A 15,232-nucleotide genomic window follows, 5' to 3' on the forward strand; every position below is an offset into this window, starting at 1 on the left:
TGCCCATATTGTATAAATATATTTTTACTGGAAATCCTTTAACATTATAATTAATTAGGAACTGTTTCTATATTCTTGCCAAAATGTCCTGAAATCAATCCATTATCTACAATTACTCATATTAAAATTTATGTTCATGATATTACAATAACAAAAACATATATTCAAAATTTAGTAATCGTTAGTAATTTACATAGATTTTAGGTTTTCCTTCTAGTAAGTTACAAATAAGGAATATTTTTTAAAAGTCTTCGTATTATTTTGATTAAAAATCTGTTAATAATATTAATATTTAGAGTTAGTTATTATTTTCAATTATTGCTTTAGAGAAGTCTTGACAAATAGACGGACAGCGGTAAAAGTTTATATTATGCTGATGAAACCCTGAAAAGGAAAATCCATTCCGTAACATAATATTATTATTATTTTTATCCAACATACAACGTAGTAAACTATGATGACATTACCTACTGAGTAACGTACGATACACACAAACAACAAAAGAAGGAAGCTAATTTCCGCAATAGGAAAAAATTCCATCCATTATTGGATTAGCTTTGGTCTGCAGCTTCTACGTTTATTTAGTGTATATTTTCTTGATATATATGACATTGCTAGTTTTGTCTGACAATCAGAAGTAGATTATGTTATTCCCCAAAAAAAAACCCTTTCTATAAAGTTCTAATTTTTTTTTCAATATTATGTATAATATCCATATTTTACAATAACTAGTTCAAAGTTTGTAAAAATCTTTAAAGAACAAAACGACGTATCCAGCTATCAAGTTAGAATGGGAGTTCAAAACTTTTTATCATCTTTCGACCTATGTTTCTTTGAGAAAAATATTTACTCACACATGTAGAATATTTCCGTAAAATATGCTAATAATTCTGTATGTGGTATTTTACTAATAAGACATTTGAAATTTACCTATTTATATCATAAAATCCATCTCTAAATCATATATGAAAATTTATTGACAAGCAAAGAAATTCTAACTAGACCGTGATTATGCATATACTTATCATGAAAATAACTATTAAAGAGTTGTGAAAAAAAAAATATGCTGTAAAAGGGTTTTACAGCTATTTAATGAGATACAAAGAGCACATCCTAAAGAGCGACTGGTAGAGAATGCTTATAGTATTAAGTCTGCTTATTGTACCACATTTTATGGGTCAATAAACTTTAAATATATAATTAAATGTCTCATTTCCATGGAAAAATACAAATAATCGTTCACAAAAGACATGCTCGCATAGCTAGTATTGAGTGGGGCAGAAATAAGTCTTCGATGTACAAAGAATATCAATAACCGTAATTTCTGACGAAATATCGAGAAATTATTTTTTAACGGATGCTTACGAACCAGCTCTGTATTGTCAGAACGTTTTACTATATCAATAGGCGTATCTGTGGACAATAGATATCAATAATATGTACAACTTTATTTGACATTTTCTTTTAATACGAATATAGATTATATGAGTCCAGAGAAACCGAAAGATATTTTGGTTCTACCTTTTAATAAATTTAAAATTGTTATTAAGAAACACTTATTCAATAATAACCTATTACATCTTAAACAATTATTTAAATGACAAATATACATAGTTGATAATGATGGACTTTTTAATAGTTATGTATTTTATATACAGTACAATTAAATAAATACACATAATATTAACAGAGATTTAAAAAAGTAACTGTTGATGTTTTGCGGATTCTTTTCAGAAGATGACTACATCTCGAACCCCGCAATAGATTAATAAAATGTTCGAAGATTTAAAAATGTCTGTCTATTTGAATAAAGATGTTTTGAGTTTAAGTTTAATATATTTACTTGTAATTGTGAGGGTTTTCAAAGAAACGTTATAAAAACATTAAGGTAATTTCACAACATTCATTTCCACTCGACATCTAATTGACGTAGGTCGAATTTGACGTTATCTAAAATTAGGGAGAATTTTAAGTTACTCTTGGTATTTTGTTATTTTGTTTTATAAATAGGTGCATATTAATTTATATTGTCTTAAAAAGAAATTATTACGTTATTTTAAAATTGATTAAATTATAAAATTACATAACAAAAGATCCTGAGTCACGAACACCCACTGATTGCCTGTAACATGTTTGAAGTCGACATTATCGAGTTGGTAAGGATTGAGAGAATTTTATTAATAAGGTAGAAATTTATGTGAAGAGGTACTAATATATAACAATATATCTTTATTTCACGTCAAAATATGTTATGCTTTTTTAAACAGTGAAAGTTGTCACATCAGCATTATTGTAGTATACATAAAATCTATTTCAAGGAAAGGTTTAAATCTTACTTTTTGACTAATAATACACAATAATAATACTAAATACTATATTATTATTTCTTATTATATATTTATTTACATACATTTTGTGTCAGTTTATTTTATTTGTATTCTATTTACTTTGTATTTACGTTTTTTTTTCTTGTACCTTTCCTGCGCAGATTACCCGCTAATCATTTTCTCTATTACTGCTGGCTGGCTGCGGCTGGAAGACATTTTTTTCTGAGATAAGCCGACCCTTATTAACAAATTGTTAAATTAATCGCGGTATCTTTTATTCACAAGTGATATAAAACATATATGTATAAAAATATTTATGTAAATATTAATATAATACTATTTTTGACTTATAGTAGCAACACCTAAAATTGTCGCCTTTTGAACAAATTTATCCATAATGTATGTGATAAAATACAAGAAAAATCCAAGTTTATGGACATAAAATAAATCAGTGAGACTTAAGTGTTCTAATAATGACGCAAAGGTGATCAGTGCAAAGTGACCGCAAGATGGCGATGGTGATATCACAAACGACTAAAGCAGCGATTGGAGGGTTCTTGGCGCTTATGATTCTTGGTGCTGTTTTGGTAGTGGGCGCAGCCTTCGGGTGGTTCGACCCGAGAAGAGAAGATGAGGATACACCAGCCAAAATCAGTGCCAGGCTGCAGGGAAGGACCTCTTTTGTCACACACCGAGCTGTAAGTATGACTTGATTATTTTTTTAATATTTTGTTTTGCAGAACTAGTAAATTTTTAATATGCAACTTAGAATGGCAAATAAGCTGACGGCTCATTCGAAGAAAAGTTACTACTTTTCCGTCTTCCTTACTTTCTTTTTACGGTTATCACCATCGTCCATAGACACGAGTACCACCATGGATATCATATCGCGATTATTCATAGTACCTATCCCTTCGTTACCATCAACATATATGCAGGGCACATTTGTAATTTTATTGTCGTATCTCATACTTAAAACAGCCATTGCCATGCAAACACAGCTGAATAAAGGTATCCAAGAAGCCTACAATTTGTGTTCCTTCTAAAATATTGTATGTGATTTTTTTTTATTTACAAATGTTTGCTTTGTGTCTGAACATTGTTTTGTTTATTCATAATAGATAAATTCAAAAACTACTAAACGGATTTTATAAATATTGCACCTATAGAATTGTCAGCGAGTTACACTGGCTATAATTAATATTCTTTTAAATAAATATTCCCACGTAAATTACAATAATATAATCAAAGGTATCATAATTTGTCTATCAAGGTCATAATTAATTTGTTATAAAAGTTATTATACTATTATACTCATAAGTCATATATAAAATAATGTACTATATGTTTATAGTAAATATCGTTGGCCACAAAAAATTTACAAAACTATATACATGTTCAGCTGTTATGTCACAATAATCATTGTACCAAAAAACACGAGTGGGATCTAAAAATGATGGCATTCATTATTGTATTAATGTTAGTAATCTTTATCCAACTATAAAAGTTTTAAAACAAAATTTAATTATATAGATATACATACTTCTTTAAATTATTTGAATTGGGCATTTTTTCAAAATTTATGACGGATCAAAAAGCACTATAATTTAAGATTATATTTCATAAAAAAAGATCGACTTGAATTGTAGCAAAACTAATTCAATGAATAACTATTTATATTAATAAATTAAATAAATAATTGATTTTGATAAAATTCCTATAGGATCAACCTGTATATAATATTTTATATAAAAAATAATTTTCCAAGTTGCTTTATAACTGGAGGAAATATAAGGTAATAAACATAATAAATCTATTTTGAGTAGTAGAAAAATGCCATGGTGAGAACGAAAAGCGCTTAGTATTATTGTTATCTTTAATTTGTCCAAGAACTAATTTAAAATACAAATCTTTCTATTTATCTACCCTCGTGAAGCCAGGGCGGGTAGCTAGTAGTTAAATAAATTATCTTCCTTAATCTTAACTAAGGTACTTTTGACTGTTTGTTGAAGAAGTTAAAAATATATCCACCTACACCTTATTTCAAAGTGGACTAAATTCAAAGTGGGAATAAATTTAACAAAACTACTTTTTGTTTATAAATAGTTTGTAGATTATTTAGTATTTCTTTAAGAGCAAGCATAGCTTAATGTAAATAAAATTTCTATTACAAAAACCGAAATTTTAACTTTATATAATAAATATACTTATAATCAATAACCAAAATAGAAAATGAATAAATGATAACTTTGCTTTGCTTGCTTGCTTTAAAAAAATAATCACTAAAGTAAATAAACTAATAAAGAATGTAGAATAAAGATTTTATAATACAATACAGGAGAAGTCTCCGGATTTGGCGTGTATGGATGAGACGAGTTATGAAAATTTGAGAAACAAGAGATATATTTATAGGTCTTTAGCACTCGGTTCTCTTCGCCTACCCCACAAGAGAATTAGCATGAAGATAGAGAGATAGATAAACAATACAATGATAACATCGTTCTAAAATTAACCGAGACATTATGCACTTAATACACAAACGAAAAAATAACGCTCGAATTGAGAACCTGCTTGCTTTTGTTGCCAGTTGAAAAATAGATACCAGGTGAATGAATTCGCAGAAATTTCGAATTGGTGTAATTTTTCGTGCCATTTTTTCGTAACGTTAATTAAAATGCACGCAAAACGGTCGACGAGGGCTGTTGCAATTAATTGGCATACGATAAAACTGTGTATTTTAGACGTTAATTAAATAATATTCGGTACATTTTACGAGTCACAAGCATAGCATAAAAAAATATTCCCATATTTCAATCCAAAATCAGTGTTTCTAAATGGATAAGTCGTATTTAATGTTGTTTGATACATCTGAACTCAATACTGCTTATGTCAGTAGGACTTATGAGTGTTCTCTCGGGAAACTTAAAAATGATGTGTTGTTAAGACATTTGACATAGTTTTCTATTTGTTGAATTATAACTAACTTGAGTCATACCTAACTATATTACAATTTTATTATTAATATCAGATTTACTCGCTTATTAAATTCGAGGTTGGCCGACTAGTTTCAGACTCACTATTAACTCGCGGTTAACGAAAATAAATACGCGAGTAAAGTACCAGCTTTACTTATTATTTATACCAATAAATAATTACAATACTTAATTAAATGCTGAAATTACAAGTATCTTTTAATTATAAAAAAAAAGTACTTAAATAGCATACAACATTCCATGAATGATAATACACTTCGTAATTCGAAGGTATATTCAACTGTAAATATTTGCATTCATAACGGAATCATGTCTCTGCAAGTAAATTTTACATTACAATAAGTTTTTTTTTTTATTCTACAAGGGAAATAGGTATTTTAATCGTTACAATTTTAGTATAGTAAACTCAAATGATTACAAAAAGAATTATAGTAAAAATATTCTGACGAATTAAGAATCTCTTTCTTTTGAAAATAGCTTAAAAATGAAAAATAAACATTCTTCGACTTACCGCAAAAATATTAGACGTGTAATAGACAGATGTTCGATACGTGTCCAATGTATGTTTATGTTTAGACAAAATAAAGTATACGTTATTAAAAAAATAATGTTTAAGTGAATAATATTTTTTTTTTATAATAATCTATAAATTTTGGCATATACAATTAGAAATAAACATACTAAACAAAATTTAATTACTTACACTGAGTTTTGTTAAACATTGTTTAAATAAGTATTTTATTGTCATTACAATCCAGTATAACTCACAATAGTTAGTCTTCAATAGTAAGCGTTTTAATTTTTTTTTGTAGTATCATTACTTGCCATTTCAATATAAGAGTAACTAAGACAACGATTCAGTATTTGTACCATGTTTCTTATAATATAAATCATATATGAAATATTTTTATATTACCAATATCATAAATTGAATAAAGACTGAACGATGTATAGTAATATGAATAGATACGAAATATAATATTCCGTTAACAAGGCACTCATATCCTTGAAATAGTATTATCTTGTGTTTGATAGGATATTGAATATTGAGTGAAAGTTACATTGTAATTTTATTAAATAGGTTTGGCCTTTTGTATTATTAATTCAACGTCAATTTTTTTATTCTTTGATATCTGCCATAATATGTTTGATAACCCGATAAATGGCTGCTCTAACCTATAATATATACACACACACGCGTACACTCACACACGCCCGCACTCACGCACGCACGCACACGCACGCACACACACACACATATATACACACACACACGTCACGCTCTCACGATATATTATATGTATATATATATATATATATATATATATATATATATATATATATATATATATATATATATATATATATAACCTTTAATAAAAGAGCATATTCCTTTTTAAAAGGCCGGCAACACACCTTCAATGCCTTTGGTGTTCATGTTCACTTACCATTAGGTGAGCGCGATACATTGAATAGGCCTATTAAAAGTTTTTGTATTACATTAATAACAATAATATTGTCATATCTCTATTCATCAAATACTGACAAATCGTACAAATCCACGTGTTATCTATAATACAAATTCACTCACTCGACAATAAATTGACTGTTCATTTTAACTGATTGAATACGATAGGTTAAATTAATAAAAATATATATATAAAGAACAATTTCAGTTCATTTATCTATTTTTGTTTTGTTTTTTTTTTACTAAAATGCGACAATTCTGCCTGTTTTTTGTATAGCCCGGACTTACGGCGGTTTACCACATTTGACAGTGACCGATGATGGCCACGCAATACGAATGGAAAAAATATACCTGTTTTCCGATCCACTTTTTATATACAAGTAGACACATTTAGGGTTGATACTCCGTGTTGATACTGATGCACGTACTCTACTTGATCGTCTAAATTATTTAAAACAATATTATAAAGAAGAATTTTTGTTTGTTTGTAATGGATAAACTGTAGAATGAATGAATGAATGAGTATACTTTATTTGCATTATACAATATAAGAGAAAAATAACACAATTAATAAATATAACGATACAATTGTATAAGTTCAGTAAGGCGGTCTTATTGCTGAGAGCAATCTTTTCAAGACAACCTTAGGGTAATGGACTAATTGTTATACAAGTAGGTATTGTATAATTAAGAAAATTAATAGAATAAAACATTAAGGAAAATAATTAAATTAAATAGAAATACTTAAATAATTTTTAAAAATCTTTAAAATGAATAATTACTTAAGATTTTAATGTAATAACTACCCGGTTAATTTGCGTGTAATAAGATCTAAGAAACTCGACTAGTTTCGGGATCAATTCGTAATTCTTAGTCATAAGCGACTGTAACGCAAAACGCTTGCGTTTAACATGTAAGTTAAACCGGTAGTTATTAAATTAAAATATAATGTGTGCTTACGAAACTTTTATCCAAAAAATACTCAAAATATTTTTAAAATTCTTTCATCTACAGAAAGGTACATTATCAGTGAGTAACATATATTCCTTTAAAAAAATTGAAGATCCCTACAATAATTGTAATTTTCTTAAAAATTGTAATACACTACCTAGTGAAGCCAGATGGATTGCTAATTTAAAAATAAAAACAAATTTTTTACACTGATGTAAATAGAAAAATAAAAATATATCTTTGACAATACTACAAATGATTCGTGTTATTTATTATTCAAGACTAATTTATTAGTATGTATTGTAGCTAAATAGAAATAACAATGTTGACTAAAATAAGGTTATGACTCCCAAAGTATTTTAAAAAGAAACATTAGGATCTTTCAGAATTGGCGACTTTTTTATAAACATTTATTATACATGTACCGAATGAATGAATTGAACTTCAATATTTTTAAAAATTTAAAAATAATATTTGCTTTTAAAATTAGTTCAATGCCATTGAAAGTAGAAATAATTAACAGTGATTCTTTCCTTTTTGTTTGGGACTAGCCGCTATCTGAAGAAACAAGTCAAGAAGATAATATAATTTGGTGCGATGTTGATAAAACTGGATGTGAATATGTTGGCGAAATCCAAGTTGAATACCCCATAGACACTGTTAAAGCGAAGCACTATCTGTCGATAAATATTTAATACGAATGAAATGTTCCCTGTGAGATTTGAAGATGTACCTTTTGACAAAAAGTATTGTACGTATGTATGATGTATGCATTCGACTAATTTTATATGTCCAAAATTTTGTAAAAACTTTAGACGTTTGTTACTCAGTCACTTATAAAAGATTAAATCAATGTAGAACCAAATATTTTTAGAGAGTTATTTTTTTTTATACAACAGTACCATGGACATAAGAGAGTATACTGTTTCGCCTATGATACCCCCCATGTGTTGCCATTCCTGAGGACTCAGGTGTTATTCCTCTGTACTCAGTAAATTCACGCCATGTCCCACCCTTCAAACCGAAACACAGCCATGCAAACACAGCTGCTTCACGGTTAAAACACGAATGGGACAGAGGTACCCAAACAATCAACTTTTGTACAAAGTCTCCCTCTGGTAAACTATACGATTCCCGCAAAATACAAACATTTGCATTCATGAGTATCATCATCGTACTAGCGTTAACTAATGAACATTGGCTTCCTCTATAAAGGGTTGTTTGCCAGTAGTTACCACGCTTGGCAAATAGGCTGGCAACCGCAGTTATATTTTCGTAATGTACTAAGAAGGGTGCTGCTACCCATTTTTCAACCATAAAGTTCTCTTAGCCGCCTTTTACTATATTTATTTATTATTATCTACAAGTATTTATTTATTTTATACGTAAGATGAACATACACATTTCAGGTATTTTTTATTCTAATATATACAGGCGAAGTAGTGAGTAAGAGCTAGTTTCTCCATTAATGTAATTGGAGGGCCGGGGTGTGTATAAACCATTATTCGTTCCTAAGAAATACACATACCTTCCAACATTGATCATTTTCGCGAATCGTCTGACTTACTTTATGTTATTTACTTTTGGGAATTCTAAGAAAGCCATTAGGTAACCTGATAGAAAGTGGTAACCTTCGCCTTTAGATATAAACGGCATGGACATGAAAGATATATCGTCTAGAAGTGGCGACTTAGTCGATTTAACTGCCGACTTATAATCTTACATTTAGTGGAATTCCTTCTATTATTACAAATGTGAATAGGTATATTTTTTTTATTATAATTTTTTAGACAGTGAATGTAGGTAATTCATTTATTCATTCATTCGACCATTCATAGAAGCCTATTTTCAATAATTGTAACTAATAGCTAAAGTAATGCAATGAAGCCATTTAAAAATGTGTCTAGATTTTTTTTCTTAGTTTAGTAATATTTTTAAAAGTTTTCGAACGAAACATTTTAAAAAGAAATACATAAGTTGAACAGGAATTTAGGCAATATGCCAGCCTATCAAACGTAGCTCTGGCGCCTCTAGCTTGTGAAAAATATGAACTTTACGCTTCAAAGAAAATTATTATAATATTTTTGGGTAACTAAAACAGACTGTAAAAAAATCAGGTGTTTTAAATTTTATCAATAGCTTATTTTTATCGTGAATATTATAGAATATACTGTACTATCCATAACACCTGCTATATTCTGTCACTTGTAAGGTCTAGTGTGTAGAGAAGGTATATATGTATTATTTGCAATAGCTACATATATATTGGATCAATAACGATTATAACCAAATATCGGTTCTCAAATATATAATATAAAAATCAAAAACCCGATCAAAAATAAAATAGATATTTGACTGCTATGGGCGATATCGAAATACTTGGTAGGCCGTCATCAATAGTGACTTGAAGAAGACCCATGCAAACAACTCGACAACCCAGGACAGAAGTGCCTAGCGAAAGATAACGAGGAGAATCTACCTTTGAAATTATGTTCAAATGAAAAGGGAATAATATGGGTAGGCAGAGAGAGAGAGAGAGATGGGCGATATCAAAGAGGATGATAGCGCTGGTCATACGAGAATAGTAGACAAGGCGCGAAGGTGAGAGGCGCAGGAGGAACTATATAAACGCGCGCACATCAATTTGCTAAATAGGCTATTTATTTTAAAATTATTAGTACAGTACTTTCACACGCGCCAAAATACGTCTTACTAAAATGTGTTGAACACGTCCCGTGCGAAGCCGGAACGGGTGTTAATTTAAAAATAATAATGGGATATTTAATTATTATTATAAAAAAAAAACAAACAAATGTACATGTATTAATTACATAAACACTAGAAAGATTTATCGCGTAGCACATCTAATTATCAATAGCCCTTACCTTTTACACAAATCAAAGTAACGCCACATTAATGTATCGTCATAATCACGATATTGCGTGTTAGTTAAATGAAATTATTACGGATTAATTTATATATTCCACATAGGTCCCATATTAACAATTAAAATAACAAAATTAACTTCTGTTTGTATTGTAAACAAATGAAAGTAACTACTGAACTTTGTTTTTGTAGCTTTTTTCTATACCAAAATAAAGATACTGGGACAGCCCAGAACTAATGTATATTTGTTAAATCATTTTTATATTGGACAAACAATCTATCTTGATTCTGTGCTATCTCAAGGTGGAGTTAAGATGTCTCTGGAATAGTCACGCATACGTGACGCGAGCGAAAATGGACGAAGCAAGAGATGTCAGGGAGAAAGAGTCAAGTCTTCTGAACCGGTGTGTAGAATTAAGACGATTAAAATAAATAGATGAAGGTATTGAAGACTTTGGAACTCGGCTCTTACTTCAAAGGTTCAAGTTGTTGAAGATATATAAATATAATGTAATATAAAATATAACTAATTTCAAAGTCGTTCGTTCGTTCCTTACTCAACAATAGCGCGTATTCTCATAGATTATCCATATAACACTGAATTATCTATATTACACCACTGCGTACTTCACACAACTTTATACGGTGATGAAATTTTAATGTAGGATTTTAAAGTATTTGTACGTGAAAGCAACGACGTGTTCCGTTTTCAGCCACCGAAAGGAATCGCTTCTACTTAAGCCGAAAACACCCGAAAAAGGCGCGTGAAAGCGGATTGTTTCAATATCGTATCCATATGAATTATTTATATGTATCGCTGAGTCTGTAAGACTGGTTTGCTCGAAGTACCTTTGGCGTGACTTGACTGTCGTAAGGTAAGCGTGTTTTTACCTCTGGCGCTATGGATTAAGTGTGTAATTTTCATGTGCTACTGAATAATATTTTCTGGTTAATAATAATACAATATTTTATTACACATGGGTAAAAAGAGTTAGCATATTACTGTACTTAATAATTTACAAATTTATTGTCTATTAAATAATAAATAATAGTCACCTCATGGGGGCCTAGGTTCCACTCGTATTTAATTTATCAAACAACTGTATTTATAAATAGATAGATACTTTTTTTTTATTTTTTATTTATTCTTTATTGTACACAGAAAAAATTATAACATATAATATATATATATAAAATAAAGATGTACAACAGGCGAGCTTAACTCTGTAAGAGTTCTCTTCCAGCAAACCCTGAGTGGAAAGGAGCATTAATTATTAGCGGGCAGTATGCGTACAATAATAGACGGAAACATTATAGATGTTTCATGATACTCTTTATTGTTTCCTCCAAAAGATTACAATAGTAAACTTATTATAAATATAAATACTTACAAGAAATAATCACAATGAGAAAATAATGGGCGACCTTATCGCTAAGAGCGATCTCTTCCAGGCAACCTTTGGATGGAGAGGAGTAATTATATACAGTCGTGTTTTAATTTAAAGGATCATCATTATCATTATATCAGCCATCAACCATCCACTGCTGAACGCAGACCTCCTCCTTTGAGAGGATTTTTCCAGTAGTTGCCACACTTGCCAGGTGGGTTGGCAACCGTAGTTAGACTTTGGTGATGTTTTGATGTTTTTTATTTTTTTATACCACTTAGGTGGCAAACAAGCATACGGCCCACCTAATGGCGCGCGGTTACCGTAGCCTATGAACGCCTGCAATACCAGAGGTATTACGCACGTGTTGCCGACCTTGAAGAAACCTCTTTAACCCCCTTTTTGATAGGGATGCTGCTGTCCATCCTATTAACTTAAAATGTATAATAGTGAAATTACAGTATACCGAGGCTTAAAATGTAAGATGTTAGGAATTTTTACACATGCTTAATACCATACACATTGCGATATTCACGATGTTCATTTCTATAAGCGACGGTTACTACTTGCCATCATTTGAATTAGTACATCAAATGTCTTTACCAATTACATAAAAAATATACTAAACCTCCCAACAGGGATCTCATTTACGCAAATAATATATAACGCTAATTATTTAGATAAATTAGATCCCCACTTAATTTACGCGAATAAGCGTAAATAACGAATTTGTCTCGCAAGATTAAGTAACATGCCAGCTAGTATCGAGCGTACTAACAGTAACAAATTATAAAGCAACTGGAATCAAAACAATCTCTTCCTATTTCCATTCGGTGTGAAATATCGGAGCATGTACCTTGGCTTACACTCAATAAAGCTGGTAATCCATGGTATAAGGATTGAATGGATTGCTTTACCGAATTTTCTCGATTTGCTTCTAACGAAAGGGGTTTTATTTTGTTATTCACTATAAGATGCGGATATATCTATTAAGTACCTATTATAGAATAAATCGTAGCCCTTTTGAAATGGATAAGTGTATCCACTTATGATATTAATATTATGTTACAAATTAAATAGGTACCTTTCTTTCTTTCTTTCTTCTTTTATTCTTTATTGTATACAAAAAATAATGTTAAGCACAATTCATTTTAAACATAATGTATAAAGACGAGTTTATCTCTAATAAGAGATTTTTTTCCATCAAACCTATATGGTATTCTCTTGCAGCTTTCAAAGGAAGTTTGATTTTTTTATATCTACGTCCATAACGCATCGCCAACTCGAACTGATTTTAACAATATATATATATATATATTTTTTTTTTTTCACTATATAGTATTTACTCCTTAGTTTACTCTACGTACCTATAATATAATATATATATATATATATATATATATATATAATTTATATAAATATTGAAATTATATATATAAAGTTGATCCACTAGAAGAGAAGCATTTATATGGAGATACTTCATCTATATAATATAAGCTCTATATTCACTGACATTATATATATATATATATATATATATATATATATATATATATATATATATATATATATATATATCAGCCACGGATAACATTGTTTATGGTGTCCAGGGTGTGGTAAGGTATAAACTATTATTCAAATACAATGCTTTGGATCAAGATCTTTTCCTGCATTGGATCCGTAGAGCCAGAGATGAGCCTGAGGATTTTGTAGGTTTGGTGAAAATCTTTTCAAACCATAGAAGATACCTACGAGTAGTTATGGCATGCATAATACTGTAAATAAAAAATGAGCTTAGATATTTATTTCAGATGAGACAGTCGAAAGAACTCAGTCAACTGCTTCTCTTTGTCTTAAGACCTTCAATTTATTTAGCGTGACATATTGTATAAAAAAAATAGTTCTTAGGCATTGTGCATGAAATTTCATGCATATAAATATTTATTTTGCCGCGTGGTCCTGACATTGAATGGAACACCTTTTTCTTTCCTGTAGATGTCGTAAGAGGCGACTAAGGAAACTTAATGCTTACACTGCACAGGACAATTAACGGTTAACATGATTAAAAAATAAATTATTTACTGTTGATGAAGGTAAAATGAATTAATTTATTATTGTTAATTAATTTACCTCATCAACCCATTAAAGGGTTGTTGAAGTAATAATTCAATTTCAATTACTGGCCACGGATCTCTCCCTAATAAAAGCAATTCAAATGGCCAGTTGCACTCGCCCTACCAACGTTTCGCCTCTGGGAGATATGCCTCTAACTACGTTGTAAGAAATTATAGTTGGAAGCATATAATCTTTTATTTACAATACAAATAGAACTCGAAGCTAATTATAGTCGCAGCACCCGTACAAATATAAAAGGCGGCTAGCCTTCTGGGTACAATACTAGTCGGCGGTGACCTTAAAGGAAATTTTATACTATAGAAAGAAAATTAAATTAAATTCCATTATTTGTATTTGTCAGAAGCGCTAAAATAGTAAAAAAAAAATTATGTACAGGATAATTTTAAAATATTGAACAATTAAACAAAATTAACTTTTCGGCAATAAATGTGGCCCAAAACAAATTAACTGAAAAAAAAAAACATCAGATAACATAAAAAAAAAAAAACGATTTATCGTATCTTATCTGGATACATAAAACCAAATAACATGGCGATCACCAAAACTGACTGCGTTCGGACACGGAAGAATCTCATTAGCTGCGTGTCCACGTCTTCATCGATTATTGTAGCACCATTTTTAGGGTTCTGTAATAAATATAGTTATTTCTTTACTGGTGTCAGAATTTTCTAAAAAATTATAATTAAGATTCTACAAAAAAAAAAACGATTTCAACTGTGGAAAAACCTGTTATTTTCATTTAAACACTAAACTACCGAATTGATTTTGGTAATATTTCTACGAGATCAGTCTTTAGGTATATTCTTTCAGATATAAGAATTTTCAGGTTGTCTGTAAGAGATTGCTTTTAGTGATAAGGCCGCCTTTTGTATATGCACATTCTGTATAAATACTCCTTGTATACATCTCTATTGTGCGCAATAAAGAGTTTATTATTATTATTATTTTTCTAATGGGTTTACAATTGACAGAGTTAAAAGATAATAAAAAAAGTAAAAATAAAAAAAAAGTACGACCGACTTGAAAATCTTCTTCTATTTCATTACAGAATCATCGTCATACAGATTACTAATAATTGAATAA

General features: G+C 29.6%; 1 protein-coding gene across 1 annotated transcript in view; it reads left to right on the top strand.

The window, feature by feature from the left end:
• Window positions 1-2,727: 2,727 nt before the first annotated feature.
• The window catches only part of LOC113519351 (collagen alpha-1(I) chain-like), a 45,519-nt gene continuing 33,014 nt past the window's right edge, over window positions 2,728-15,232 (top strand). Inside the window, 1 exon segment of the mRNA XM_052898995.1 lies at window positions 2,728-3,025. Within this exon segment, the coding sequence (XP_052754955.1) occupies window positions 2,837-3,025 (189 nt within the window). The 5' untranslated portion in view covers window positions 2,728-2,836.

Source organism: Galleria mellonella, unplaced genomic scaffold (assembly GCF_026898425.1).
Source record: "Galleria mellonella isolate WM207_F2 unplaced genomic scaffold, CSIRO_AGI_GalMel_v1 utg55, whole genome shotgun sequence".
Taxonomy (NCBI): Eukaryota; Metazoa; Arthropoda; class Insecta; order Lepidoptera; family Pyralidae; genus Galleria; species Galleria mellonella.